Genomic DNA, 15429 nt, shown 5'->3' on the forward strand with positions numbered 1-15429 from the left:
GGAAGTTTGAGGCACATTTTCCTCTCCCTGCACGCCGATTTTCGCTGCGTTTTTCGCCCGCGGCCATTGAGCGCCGCGGGCATAATACACCGCGAAATACGCTTTCTCTGCCTCCCATTGAAGTCAATGGGAGGTCAGAGGCGTAAACGCCCGAAGATAGGGCATGTCGCTTCTTTTTCTCGCGAGGCAGTTTTACTGCTCGCGGGAAAAAGACGCCGACGCCTCCCATTGAAATCAATGGGAGGCATTATAGGGCAGTTTTTGAAGAGTTTTGCAGCGCGGTTTCCCCGTAAAAAAAACTCGTCAAAAAACTCAGTGTGAACTTAGCCTAAAATGTTCTTTACACAGGACGATTATCGGGCAGACAAGTGTTCATATAACGCTCGTTGCTGATAATTGCGCTTTGTAAAAAGGGCAGCGATCCGCAGATGAACGAGCAAACACCCAATCATCTGCTGGTCGTATCGTTTTAAAAAAGTGAAATATTATTGTTGTCGGCAGCGCATCTCCCTGTGTAAACAGAGAAACGCGCTGCCGACATGATAATAACGTATGGGGACGAGCGATCGGAGTAACGACCGCTCACCCTCATCCATAGCTCTGTGTTATCCATAGCTCCGTGTCATCCATAGCTCCGTGTCATCCATAGCTCCGTGTCATCCATAGCTCCGTGTTATCTATAGCTCCGTGTTATCCATAGCTCCGTGTTATCCATAGCTCCGTGTTATCCATAGCTCCGTGTCATCCATAGCTCCGTGTAATCCATAGCTCCGTGTTATCTATAGCTCCGTGTCATCCATAGCTCCGTGTTATCCATATCTCCGTGTCATCCATAGCTCCGTGTTATCCATAGCTCCGTGTCATCCATAGCTCCGTGTCATCCATAGCTCCGTGTCATCCATAGCTCCGTGTTATCTATAGCTCCGTGTTATCCATACCTCCGTGTCATCCATAGCTCCGTGTCATCCATAGCTCCGTGCCATCCATAGCTCGGTGTCATCCATAGCTCCGTGTTATCCATAGCTCCGTGTTATCCATAGCTCCGTGTCATCCATAGCTCCGTGTTATCCATAGCTCCGTGTTATCCATAGCTCCGTGTCATCCATAGCTCCGTGTTATCCATAGCTCCGTGTTATCCATAGCTCCGTGTCATCCATAGCTCCGTGTTATCCATAGCTCCGTGTTATCCATAGCTCCGTGTTATCCATAGCTCCGTGTCATCCATAGCTCCGTGTCATCCATAGCTCCGTGTTATCCATAGCTCCGTGTCATCCATAGCTCCGTGTCATCCATAGCTCCGTGTTATCCATAGCTCCGTGTTATCCATAGCTCCGTGTTATCCATAGCTCCGTGTTATCCATAGCTCCGTGTCATCCATAGCTCCGTGTTATCCATAGCTCCGTGTTATCCATAGCTCCGTGTCATCCATAGCTCCGTGTCATCCATAGCTCCGTGTTATCCATAGCTCCGTGTTATCCATAGCTCCGTGTTATCCATAGCTCCGTGTCATCCATAGCTCCGTGTCATCCATAGCTCCGTGTTATCTATAGCTCCGTGTTATCCATAGCTCCGTGTCATCCATAGCTCCGTGTTATCCATAGCTCCGTGTCATCCATAGCTCCGTGTTATCCATAGCTCCGTGTCATCCATAGCTCCGTGTTATCCATAGCTCCGTGTCATCCATAGCTCCGTGTTATCCATAGCTCCGTGTCATCCATAGCTCCGTGTTATCCATAGCTCCGTGTTATCCATAGCTCCGTGTCATCCATAGCTCCGTGTCATCCATAGCTCCGTGTCATCCATAGCTCCGTGTTATCCATAGCTCCGTGTCATCCATAGCTCCGTGTCATCCATAGCTCCGTGTCATCCATAGCTCCGTGTCATCCATAGCTCCGTGTTATCCATAGCTCCGTGTTATCCATAGCTCCGTGTTATCCATAGCTCCGTGTCATCCATAGCTCCGTGTTATCCATAGCTCCGTGTGACCGGAGCAAACGAGCAGATATGTCATAAATGTCAGGTAGATTGGGGTCCCACCTCTGGGACCCGCATTCACTACTATGGGAGTTACGGAAACAGATCAGACAAAGCCGGAGGTGGGACCCTCATCTACCTGACATCCTATGGATACGTCATAAATGTGTCTGATGGGAAGACCCCTTTAATGAGTATATCAGTAATAGTATAACTAGCAAGTACCAGCCGCTACCCCTCCCCCCTCATTGCAACACCAAGTAACGCACGACCGTATTTTCATCTATCCCGAAAAACTGTCCATATTGCATCGGTATATACGGATCCGTAAAAAAAAAGAGGGAGGATGCAAATGATGTCATCAGCATGTTGCATAGCAACGCTTCCATAAATACGGTCAGAGTACGGATGCGTATCCATAGCCGCCCATATTTACGGAAGCGCCCATAGACTTCTATGGGAGAGTCCCTGCTGTATTTACTGATGAAAAATACGGTCGCGTGCGTGGGGCATAAGAAACTGCAGCTGCATCCCCCTCCTCCCTGTTTACAGTTTTTCACTAGATGGAACTTGCACGATCAACGATGTATCCAGTGAGTCGGCGCTCATTTACACGAGCCGACGCACGCTGTACGGGGATGAGCGATGGTTAATACGATGGTCCGTGCTCGTACAGTTTACGTATTGTCGGCAGCACATCCCCTGTTTGTACGCTGTGGACAACGACGATTTTTTGGGACGCATAAAAGATGTGATCAGCTGACCAATCAGTGCAATTTATCGTCTGATCATCGCTGCCCGTGATCGAAAACAAGCGCTCGTATGATTATCGGCATTGGTAAAGGGGTCTTAATGTCAATAAAAGGTTTTTTTTTTTATATATCACAACGTTTCTAAGCATTTTCTATAGAACTTGATAGAAACCCATCGAGCCTAAAATAGACCCATCCTGGAACCCAGGGGTATAAACAGGCTTTTCTTTACAGCCCGAGGTCTTGATGACGTCATTGAGACCGTGCGGTGATCGTGTATTATAATTATTATAGATTGTGGGAGATCAAACATCAGGATATAGTTTTGTTGGCTTTAGCGATGGTTTGAACATTTGGTGTACTTCTTCTATTAGCCACAAGGGGGCGATACAAAACCTGGAAGAACGCAGTGCGGGAGCCTTTTGGTTTTTCTTGTCTTTTATATTGTGGGGCTATTATATAATCTATACCAGTGGTTCCCAACCGGGGTGCCGAGAGCTGTTCAGGGGTGCCGCGGCTCATCCACGGCAAAAAAAAAAAAAATCTACATTTTTTTTAACATTTTTTTTATTTATTTTTTGCTACAAGCTCCGCCCCCGACGTTGTAGCAGACGTGACGCGCGGACGTCTGTTACAAGTACCGCCCACAGCTTCCCACTAGAAGCCTGACGGAGGGAGAGGAGCCATTAACACTGGGCAGGGTAAGTGCGGTTTTCTTTACTTTCTTAGCAGTTGTGTGAGAAATGGAGCCAGGGGAATGTGGGTAGTTGTAGTTCTCTCCTCTTATACCTCCTCCCTGTAATGTCCTCTAATATCCCATAATAACAGTCTGGACATGCTGGGAGTTGTAGTTCTCTCCTCTTATACCTCCTCCCTGTAATGTCCTCTAATATCCCATAATAACGTCCTGGACATGCTGGGAGTTGTAGTTCTCTCCTCTTATACCTCCTCCCTGTAATGTCCTCTGATATCCCATAATAACGTCCTGGACATGCTGGGAGTTGTAGTCATCTCCTCTTATACCTCCTCCCTGTAATGTCCTCTGATATCCCATAATAACGTCCTGGACATGCTGGGAGTTGTAGTTCTCTCCTCTTATACCTCCTCCCTGTAATGTCCTCTGATATCCCATAATAACAGCCTGGACATGCTGGGAGTTGTAGTCCTCTCCTCTTCTACCTCCTCCCTGTAATGTCCTCTGATATCCCATAATAATGTCCTGGACATGCTAGGAGTTGTAGTCCTCTCCTCTTATACCTCCTCCCTGTAATGTCCTCTGATATCCCATAATAACGTCCTGGACATGCTGGGAGTTGTAGTCCTCTCCTCTTATACCTCCTCCCTGTAATGTCCTCTGATATCCCATAATAACGTCCTGGTCATGCTGGGAGTTGTAGTCCTCTCCTCTTATACCTCTTCCCTGTAATGTCCTCTGATATCCCATAATAACAGCCTGGACATGCTAGGAGTTGTAGTTCTCTCCTCTTATACCTCCTCCCTGTAATGTCCTCTGATATCCCATAATAACGTCCTGGACATGCTGGGAGTTGTAGTCCTCTCCTCTTCTACCTCCCTGTAATGTCCTCTGATATCCCATAATAACGTCCTGGACATGCTGGGAGTTGTAGTCCTCTCCTCTTCTACCTCCCTGTAATGTCCTCTGATATCCCATAATAACGTCCTGGACATGCTGGGAGTTGTAGTCCTCTCCTCTTCTACCTCCTCCCTGTAATGTCCTCTGATATCCCATAATAACGTCCTGGACATGCTGGGAGTTGTAGTCCTCTCCTTATACCTCCTCCCTGTAATGTCCTCTGATATCCCATAATAACAGCCTGGACATGCTAGGAGTTGTAGTTCTCTCCTCTTATACCTCCTCCCTGTAATGTCCTCTGATATCCCATACTAAGTCTGGACATGCTAGGAGTTGTAGTCCTCTCCTCTTATACCTCCTCCCTGTAATGTCCTCTGATATCCCATAATAACAGTCTGGACATGCTGGGAGTTGTAGTCCTCTCCTCTTATACCTCCTCCCTGTAATGTCCTCTGATATCCCATAATAACGTCCTGGACATGCTGGGAGTTGTAGTCCTCTCCTCTTCTACCTCCTCCCTGTAATGTCCTCTGATATCCCATAATAACGTCCTGGACATGCTGGGAGTTGTAGTCCTCTCCTTATACCTCCTCCCTGTAATGTCCTCTGATATCCCATAATAACAGCCTGGACATGCTAGGAGTTGTAGTTCTCTCCTCTTATACCTCCTCCCTGTAATGTCCTCTGATATCCCATACTAAGTCTGGACATGCTAGGAGTTGTAGTCCTCTCCTCTTATACCTCCTCCCTGTAATGTCCTCTGATATCCCATAATACCAGTCTGGACATGCTGGGAGTTGTAGTCCTCTTCTCTTATACCTCCTCCCTGTAATGTCCTCTGATATCCCATACTAAGTCTGGACATGCTGGGAGTTGTAGTCCTCTCCTCTTATACCTCCTCCTGTAAACTTTCTCTGATATCACATAACATCCTGGACATGCTGGGAGTTGTTGTTCTTATACCTCCTTATTTATTCCTTCCCCAGGGGTAAGCACACTTTCTGTCTGTGATGGTCCCTTTACTAGAGGGGCAGATGGTTATTTTATCGGGGGGCGGGGGGACTGAGGCTGATGGTGGCTTTACTGGAGGGGGCTGATGGTCATTTTACTGGGGGGACGGAGGCTGATGGTGGCTTTACTGAGGGGTCATTATAATGTGAGTGGGGGGCTGACGGTCATTACTGGGAGTGGGGGGCTGACGGTCATTACTGGGAGTGGGGGGCTGACGGTCATTACTGTGAGTGGGGGGCTGACGGTCATTACTGGGAGTGGGGGGCTGACGGTCATTACTGGGAGTGGGGGGGCTGACGGTCATTACTGGGAGTGGGGGGCTGACGGTCATTACTGTGAGTAGGGGGCTGACGGTCATTACTGTGAGTGGGGGGCTGACGGTCATTACTGGGAGTGGGGGGCTGACGGTCATTACTGGGAGTAGGGGGCTGACGGTCATTACTGGGAGTGGGGGGCTGACGGTCAGTACTGGGAGTGGGGGGCTGACGGTCATTACTGGGAGTGGGGGGCTGACGGTCATTACTGATAGTGGGGGGCTGACGGTCATTACTGTGAGTGGGGGGCTGACGGTCATTACTGTGTGTGGGGAGATGACGGTCGTTACTGTGAGTGGGGGGGCTGACGGTCATTACTGTGTGTGCGGGGGCTGACGGTCATTACTGGGAGTGGGGGGGCTGACGGTCATTACTGTGAGTGGGGGGCTGACGGTCATTACTGTGAGTGGGGGGCTGACGGTCATTACTGGGAGTGGGGGGCTGACGGTCATTACTGTGTGTGGGGGGCTGACGGTCATTACTGGGAGTGGGGGGCTGACGGTCATTACTGGGAGTGGGGGCTGACGGTCATTACTGGGAGTGGGGGGCTGACGGTCATTACTGGGAGTGGGGGGCTGACGGTCTTCAAGTGGTTTCCGCCTCTGACCTCCCATTGAAATTAATAGGAGGCAGAAAAAACCTGCGGCGCTCGTTTGGTGCTTTTTTGTCTGCGGTTTTTGCATTCGCTTCAACGGCTTAAAAAAAATGTGGGAAAAAAATAAATAAAAAAAAAGTCAAACAGCGCTGTCAATTCAAAATCTGCCTCAAAATTCGTAAATGAATTTCGAGGCAGACTTTTAGTTTCTGCCTTACAAAAAAACGTTGTGTGAACATAACCTAAGAGTGTACTGCTTGTTTTTCGCCATTTTTTGTCGTTTTGTAAACAATTTTTGGTAGGGGTGCCTTGAGAATTATTTTTTTTCCCTGGGGTGCCTCGAGCCTGAAAAGGTTGGGAAACTCTGATGTATACAGTCGTCCTGGTGTATCTGGCAGTTTTCTAGAGTTCAGTGTATAATCATTGATAGATACGGTGACGCTGACATCACGCCGGGCAGCACGTGCGTCCTCATGAATTATACACGATACAGACAATATTATTAAAGAGGAGCCGACATTTCTCCTGAAATGTATGTATTAATAGATAACTTGGTGTTGCCATTCTCCTCATCAAAGGTCGTGTCCCTACAGTCTCTCTGTCAGCACTGATTGGACGTTGTCAGTTTGTGTAGGGACACACCCCCAACTGGTAACACACAGCTGTCAATTCTTACATTTCCAGGAGGAATAACAGAGAAACGGCACAAAGCAGAGAGTCCTAAGAAAAGTTGCGCACTCGACTGAATGTTTCTTCTCCTCGTCTATCGTGTGTGTTGATTTTATACATTTTCGCTGCTGCGTGTCTAGAGATCATATGGATTATTAGATGTTTTATTTCTGTATATTTGTACTGCATTGTTGCAGCTCATCGTCCTCCAGCTGCGGCCTTTCATTTCCATGACGACAGCTCCACTTTTCCTTTGCTCCAGTTTTAAATTTCCCACCTTTGTCTGGATTACGGATTCTCTGTAAGGTTCTGTGCACACGACCTATTTTCAGGCGTTTTACGCCTCGAATCACGCCTGAAAAGACGGCTCCATTACGTCTGCAAACATCTGCCCATTGCTTGCGGGATCTGCTGCGGGTAGCTCTTCTGTTGCCGCATTATTAAATAGATCATTGATGTCGCTGTTCTGGTAATTGATGCCACGAGGATCTATTGTATTCATTGATGCAGCGTGCGTTAATTACTGACATCCGGCAATCTCATATCTTCACCGTCAATGTCATCACTTTCTTGTCACTTGCATTGGTGGCATCAGTCAGTATAAAACCGCTCAGTTTATCCTACGTCACCTGTGATTCTGCTGAATTGTCACCGTCTCTTATCTGCTTAACTGATTGTATGTCTCTCAGCAGCGTTTTACATCATCATGAAACCACCCCAGAAAAGCTCGTCCCGCAGGAAGTCGGCGCAGCCGCAGAAGAAACCTGCAGCTCCTCCTCAATCTCCGCCAAGTAAGAGAAAGTTGCACCTTGATCATCTTATCACTCTCATTATATATTTTATTTTAAAAATGAATTCCAGATAACCTCGGGTCGTGTAATACTAGATTGTAATCCGTTTCTCAGCTTTATATCTTAGAGGGTTCGTTTCTATGCAGGTAAAAATCTGTTACATACACAAATTTCTGTAGCACAAGGCCGCCACTAGGGGGAGCAAACTGAGGACTGATTTATATAGGCACAACAGGAGCTGCATGCATGTGCACAATCGTCTCCCCCTAGTGGTGGTTGCAGGAAGCACGTTACTATATGGCCCTGGGAAGGGAATCTGAGAACACAGCTCACACCCATGAAGATATATTATGAAATGAGGGATCTAAGAATTTCCAACCTGCAGTCCGACCGCTCTATTCATTCCCTATGGGATCGACGGAAATAGTCAAGTTTGACTGCTCCTTGCCCAATTATGCACTCTGCCGTGAGCGGCTCCGCGCAGGCAGGCGCGATGTTGTGACGTCAATTTCTGAGCCTTTTTTCTACTCCGTTTATGCAGCGTGTGGATGAGACGTGTTTGGATGAGACGTGTTCCCCCCCCCCCCCCCGCCAGTCCCCGCAAAAATGTTCTTGCATCAAACCGGTCCTCGGTGCAAAATAGGTTGGGGACCACTGCCATAGAGAATGACTTGAGTGACCACCACTCTGGGACCCACACTCTTGTTAACAACCCGCAGCGATCCGGCATTTATCACCTATCTTGTGGATAGGTGAAAAATTATTTTCGTGGTACAACCCCTTTAACCCCTTCCCGCTCCTTGACGTACTATTACGTCATGGCAGCTGTATCGTTCGCGCTCCATGCCGTAATAGTACGTCTCGGGAGTAACGGCCGTTTCGGCCGTCCTCCCGACACATACAGGAGCTGTGACGCTGCTGTCTTGTTCAGCAGCTGTCACAGCTCCTACAGCGGGGACCGATCGCTGTGTCCCCGCTGATTAACCCCTTAAAAGCCGCGTTCTATAGAGATCGCAGCTTTTTAGGGGTTAAGCTGCCATCGCCGGCCTGCTACGCGATAGCGGCCGGCGATGGTGACTATGGCAACCGGACACCAAACAATGGCGTCCGGCTATGCCATAGACGGAAGCCTAGTGGGTCCTGACAACGTCAGGACCCACTATGCTTGCTGTCAGTGAGTAGCTGACAGTTCTAATACACTGCACTACGCATGTAGTGCAGTGTATTAGAATAGCGATCAGAGCCTCCTGCCCTCATGTCCCCTAGTGGGACAAAGTAATAAAGTAAAAAAAAAGTTAAAAAAAGATGTGTAAAAATAAGAAAATAAAAGATTTTAAAGTAATAAAAGTAAAAATCCCCCCTTTTCCCTTATCAGTCCTTTATTATTAATAAAAATATATAAACAAATAAACTATACATAATTGGTATCGCCGCGTCCGTAACGGCCTGAACTACAAAATTATTTCATTATTTATCCCGCACGGTGAACGCCGTAAAATAAAATAATATTAAACCGAACCACAATCCCAATTCTTTGGTCACTTCACCTCCCAAAAAATGGAATAAAAAGTTGCATTTACCTAAAAATGGTGCTGATCGAAACTACAGTTCGTTACGCAAAAAATAAGTCCTCGCACGGCTTTATTGATTGAAAAATAAAAACGTTCTGGCTCTTAGAATAAGGTAACACAAAAAGTGAGTGATTATTTACAAAACGTATTTTATTGTGCAAACGCCATAAGACATAAAAAAAAACTATAAACATCTGGTATCGCCGTAATCGTATCGCCCCGCAGAATAAAGTGAATGTCATTTATAGCGCACGGTGAACGCTGTAAAAAAAAACGAAAAAAGAAACAATAGTAGAATTGCTGTTTTTTAGTCACCACGCCAACTAAAAATAGAATAAAAACTGATCAAAAAGCCGCATGCACCCCAAGAAAACTACAATGGATTCCTCAAGGGGTCTAGTTTCCAAATTGGGGTCACTTTTGGGGGGTTCCCAATGTTTTGGCACCACAAGACCTCTTCAAACCGGACATGGTGCCTAATAAAAAAGATTCCTCAAAATCCACTAGGTGCTCCTTTGCTTCGGAGACCGGTGCTTCAGTCCATTACCGCACTAGGGCCACATGTGGGATATTTCTCAAAACTGCAGAATCTGGGTATTAAGTATTGAGTTGCGTTTCTCTGATAAATCCTTTTGTGTTATAAAAAAAATGGTATAAAGAGGATTTTCTGACAAAAAAAAATGTACATTTCACCTCTACTTTGCTCTAAATTTTTGTGAAACACATAAAGGGTTCATAAACTTTCTACATGCTGTTGTGAATACTTTGAGGGGTCTAGTTTCTAAAATGGGGTGGTATTTGATAGGGGTTTCTAATATATGGGCCCCTCAAAGCAACTTCAGAACTGAACTGGAACCTAAAAAAATAAATAAATTAGGCAATACTTCGCTTCTTACATTATACTGATAATGAGCCGTGCCCACCCCGAGATGACCCCAGTTTTGACCGTTTGTATAAACGGAGACCCCTATTAGACGGTTCCAGTGCCCGGTTTTCCCAAACATACACCCCCGAGAAGTGTATTTCTATTGATGAGTCCCTGGTACATTTTAAAGGGAGGGTTCAATTCCGCGAGTACCTGCCGGGTAAGAGGGCAAGGTATGGCGTGAAGATGTATAAGCTGTGAGAGTGCATCAGGGTATACCTACAGGTTTAGGATATATGAAGGAAAGGCCACCCCCAAACCAGACTGCATCCTGGACTACAATAGGTACATGGTAGGGATGGACTTGTAAGATCAAGCCCTGAAGCCCTACAGCGCCATGCGGTGTGGTATAAGAAGCTGGCCGGGCACATCATACAGATGGCATTGTACAATGCGTACATGCTACGTCGATGTGCAGGCCAGACGGGAACTTTCCTGGAATTTCACGAGGTGATTATCAAGAACCTAATCTTTAGGGACCAAGAAGGGGGGGCACCCAGTATTTCTGGAAGCGAGCCCACACGCATCGTACCAGGGCAACACTTTCCAGGAGAAGTTCCCCAAACTGGCAAGAAGGGAAAAAGTCAAAAGAGGTGCAAAGTCTGCTATAAGAGGGCGATAATGGATGACACAATATATCAATGTGACATGTCCCGAAAAACCAGGGCTCTGTATGATAGTGTTTTAAAATTTATCATACATCCCTTGGTTTATAATTTACCCCAATTTTACTTACCCTGATGCACTCCGCACAGCTTATCCCCCTCGTCTTTCCCCTCTGGGCCCTGCTGTGTGTCCAGGCAGCTGATAACAGCCACATGTAGGGTATTGCCATACCCGGGAGAACCCACATTACAGTTTATGGGGTGTAGGTCTCCGGTCAAAATGCTCACTACACCTCTAGATGAATGCCTTAAGGGTGTAGTTTTTAAAACGGGGTCACTTCTTGCGGGTTTCAACTGTACTGGTACCTCAGGGGCTTCTGCATACATGACTTCGCACTAGAAAATCCCCAGTAGGCCAAATGGTGGTCCTTTCCTTCTGAGCCCTCCCATGGGCCCAAACGCCAGTTTATCACAACAAATGGGGTATTGCGGCACTCAGAACAAATTGCGCAACAGAATGGGGTATTTTGTTTCTTGTGAAAATAAGAAATTTTCAGCCAAAACTACATATTATTTGAAAAAAAAAATTTTGTTTTCATTCCCAGCCCAATTCAAATAAGTTCTGTGAAAAAACTATGGGGTCAAAATGGTCACAACACCCATAAATTAATTCCTTGAGGGGTGTAGTTTCCAAAATGGGGTCATTTGTGGTGGGTTTCTATTGCTTTGATACCTCTGGGGCTCTGCAAATGCGACATGGCACCCGAAAACCAATCCAGCAAAATCTGTACCTCAAAGAACACACAGCGCTCCTTTCCTTCTGAGCCCTCCCATGGGCCCAAACGGCAGTTTATCACCACAAATGGGGTATTGCGGCACTCAGGACAAATTGGGCAACAAAATGGAGTATTTTATTTCTTGTGAAAATAAGAATTTTTGAGCTAAAATGACATATTATTGGAAAAAATATATATTTTTTTAATTCCCAGCCCAATTCAAATAAGTTCTGTGAAGAAACTATGTAGTCTAAATGGTCACATTACCCATAAATGAATTCCTTGAGGGGTGTAGTTTCCAAAATGGGGTCACTTCTGGTGGGTTTCCATTGCTTTGATACCTCTGGGGCTCTGCAAATGCGACATGGCACCCGAAAACCAAACCAGCAAAATCTGTACTCCAAAGAACACACAGCGCTCCTTCCCTTCTGAGGCCTCCCATGGGCCCAAACGGCAGTTTATTGCCACAAATGGGGTATTGATGCACTCAGGAGAAATTGGGCAACAAAATGGGGTATTTTGTTCCCTGTGAAAATAAGAAATTTTGGTAAAAAATTACATCTTATTGGAAAAAATGAAATTTTTTTCATTTCAGAGCCCAATTCAAATACGTGCTGTGAAAAAACTTTGCGGTCAAAATGGTAACAACAACCCTAAATGAATTCCTTGAGGGGTGTAGTTTCCAAAATGGGGTCACTATTGGGGGATTCCTACTGTTTTGACACCTCAACACCTCTTCAAACCTGGCATGCTGCCTAAAATATATTCTAATAAAAAAAGAGGACTCAAAATGCACTAGGTGCTTCCTTGCTTCTAGGGCTTGTGTTTTAGGCCTCATTTACACGAGCGTGTGCGTTTTGCGCGCGCAAAAAAACGCTGCGTTTTGCGTGCGCAAAAGCCAATTGACAGCTCCGTGTGTCATCCGTGTATGATGCGCGGCTGCGTGATTTTCGCGCAGCCGCCATCATAGAGATGAGGTAGTCGACGCCCGTCACTGTCCAAGGTGCTGAAAGAGCTAACTGATCGGCAGTAACTCTTTCAGCACCCTCGACAGTGAATGCCGATCACAATATACACCAACCTGTGAATAAAAAAAGACGTTCACACTTACCATGAACTGCCTGCTTCCTCCAGTCCGGTCTCCCGGCCGTTGCCTTGGTGACGCGTCCCTCTCTTGTCATCCGGCCCCACCTCCCAGGATGACGCGGCAGGCCATGAGACCGCTGCAGCCTGTGATTGGCTGCAGCCTGTGATTGGCCTGTGATTGGCTGCAGCTGTCACTTGGCCTGAATTGTCATCCCGGGAGGTCGGACTGGAGGAAGAAGCCGGGACTTATCGGTAAGTCAGAACTTCTGTTTTTTTTTACACGTATATGTATATTGTGATCGAAAGTCACTGTCCATGGTGCTGAAACAGTTTAAGTCTTTGAGCACCGTGGGCAGTGACTGTCTCCTGACGTCGCGTACCCGAACATTTTTTGCCGGGTTCGGTTAAAACGAGTTCGGCCGAACCCGGTGAAGTTCGGTGCGCTCATCTCTAATTTGACACTCCGTTTGGATGTTTGTAACCAGAAAAGCACGTGGTGCTTTTCTGTTTACATTCATCCTTTTGACAGCTCTTGCGTGATTTTCGCGCATGCAACGCAGGACCGTCAGTGTGGCATGCGTTGTTTTCACGCACCCATTGAAGTCAATGGGTGCGTGTTGCGTGAAAAACGCAAGAATATAGAACATGTCGTGAGTTTTACGCAACGCACTCACGCAGCGCAAAATTCACGCATCGTCTAAACAGCCCCATAGACTATTATAGGTGCGTACGACACGCGTGAAAAGCACGCGCGTCGCACGCGCGTATAATACGCTCGTGTAAATGAGGCCTTAGTCCACGAGCGCAGTAGGGCCACATGTGGGACATTTCTAAAAACTGCAGAATCTGGACAATACATATTTAGTAGTGTTTCTCTGGTAAAACCTTCTGTGTTACAGAAAAAAAAATGAATAAAATTGAAATTCAGCAAGAAAAATGAAATTTGCAAATTTCACCTCCACTTTGCTTTAATTCCTGTGAAATGCCTGAAGGGTTAAAAAACTTTCTAAATGCTGTTTTGAATACTTTGAGGGGTCTAGTTTTTAAAATGGGGTGTTTTATCAGGGTTTCTAATACATAGGCCCCACAAAGCCACTTCAGAACTCAAGAGGTACCTTAAAAAAAAGGCTTTTGAAATTTTCTTAAAAATATGAGAAATTGCTGTTTATGTTCTAAGCCTTGTAACGTCCAAGAAAAATAAAAGAATGTTCAAAAAACAATCTAAAGTAGACATATGGGAAATGTGAACTAGTGACTATTGTGGGTGGTATAACCGTCTGTTTTACAAGCAGATGCATTTAAATTCTGAAAAATGCAATTTTTTCAAAATTTTCTCTAAATTTTGCAATTTTTCACCAATAAACACTGAATATATCGACCAAATTTTACCACGAACATGAAGCCCAATGTGTCACGAGAAAACAATCTCAGAATCGCTTGGGTAGGTTTAAGCATTCCGACGTTATTACCACATAAAGTGAAATATGTCAGATTTGAAAAATGGGCTCTGAGCCTTAAGGTCAAAACTAGGCTGCGTCCTTAAGGGGTTAATCAGGTATCAATGGGACTTGATGGACCCCAAATTATCAGTCATAGAAAAGTATCTAAAATTTGAACGTCCACATTTATATCCTTTTTAGGTCCAACATTCTGTGCTGATTAATTTCTTAATGTCGTTTTACAGCAGTGTGAGCACAGTTTTCTGAAACGGAGCTCTAAATCTCCTGCGTAGACAGTTACATGGTATAATTTTGTCTCCCTGCAGCCACCACTAGAGGGAGCTCACTGCATACTGTTTTGTTACCAAGTTCAATGTACAACCATATACAATGAGCTCCCTCTAGTGGTGGCTGCAGGTAGCATGTTATGTTTTAAATCTGTTTACCTGATGTTCCTTGGGGGACATTAAGGTAATAGGCCATGTTCACACAGGGCAGATACGCGGCGTAAAAGTACACAGCGTATTGGCCCTCGGCACCGGAGGTAATTCTGGCTGAAAAACTGCAGTTTTTCGGCTGGAATGTCCATAGAAGGTAGAAAAAAAAACAATACTTACCCGTAGCCATGGTGACGTGTCCCTCTGATGTTCTGCAGCAGTCATATGGGATGAGACATCATCCCTGGAGGCCGGGTTGAACGCAGGAGCAGAGAGATCTGGGTAAGTTTGGCGGGTTTTTTTCCGCTGCGTCTGGATGAGATTTGTTTGAATCTCCTCCACTCTTCTGCTTCTGTATTACGCTGTGGAGTTTCCGCAATGAAATCCGTTGCAGAAAATCTGCCGTGTTTACCCTACGTGTGACCCCGGCCAGACAGTGAATTTCCATGTAGCGGGAGATTCATTTTCAGCTGTGATTATGGATTTCTTTCTTACAGGTAGTGGGGAAACGATTCACAGACCGAGCACACAACGAAGAAGACGCTACCGCCCAGGAGCCCGTGCGCTGATGGAAATAAGAAAGTACCAAAAATCAACCAATCTGCTCATTCAGAAAACCCCGTTTTTCCGCCTGGTGAGTGGATGTGTCCTCTGCGGCTGCTCCTCTTTATTGTCAGTGATATTCCCCTTTTATTCTTGCAGGTGAGAGAGATCTGCCTGAAGTATTCCCGCGGCGTGTTTTACTACTGGCAAAGCACCGCACTTATGGCGCTACAAGAGGTCAGTATCTCATACAATGCACTGTCCATGTAACGCATGGGTCAACCAGAGAGGGAGCTGCTCTTTGCAGTGGTTCACTACTCAGCCCCCGCCCCCTCTAACACATCCAT

At 46.1% G+C, this 15429-nt stretch overlaps 2 protein-coding genes across 2 annotated transcripts in view; one reads left to right on the plus strand and one right to left on the minus strand.

Moving 5' to 3' along the window:
- LOC142684080 (histone H3-like centromeric protein A) overlaps positions 1-15429 on the plus strand; it is a 322916-nt gene that overhangs the window by 306665 nt on the left and 822 nt on the right. Inside the window, exons 2-4 of the mRNA XM_075847468.1 lie at positions 7602-7700; positions 15037-15173; positions 15242-15319. Of these exons, the coding sequence (XP_075703583.1) occupies positions 7616-7700; positions 15037-15173; positions 15242-15319 (300 nt within the window). The 5' untranslated portion in view covers positions 7602-7615. The remainder of the gene's footprint in view (positions 1-7601; positions 7701-15036; positions 15174-15241; positions 15320-15429) is intronic.
- Positions 1-15429, minus strand: part of LOC142684081 (histone H3-like centromeric protein A) — a 245238-nt gene that overhangs the window by 124782 nt on the left and 105027 nt on the right. The gene's annotated exons all lie outside the window — the stretch shown is intronic.

This window comes from Rhinoderma darwinii (assembly GCF_050947455.1).
Source record: "Rhinoderma darwinii isolate aRhiDar2 chromosome 4 unlocalized genomic scaffold, aRhiDar2.hap1 SUPER_4_unloc_5, whole genome shotgun sequence".
Taxonomy (NCBI): Eukaryota; Metazoa; Chordata; class Amphibia; order Anura; family Rhinodermatidae; genus Rhinoderma; species Rhinoderma darwinii.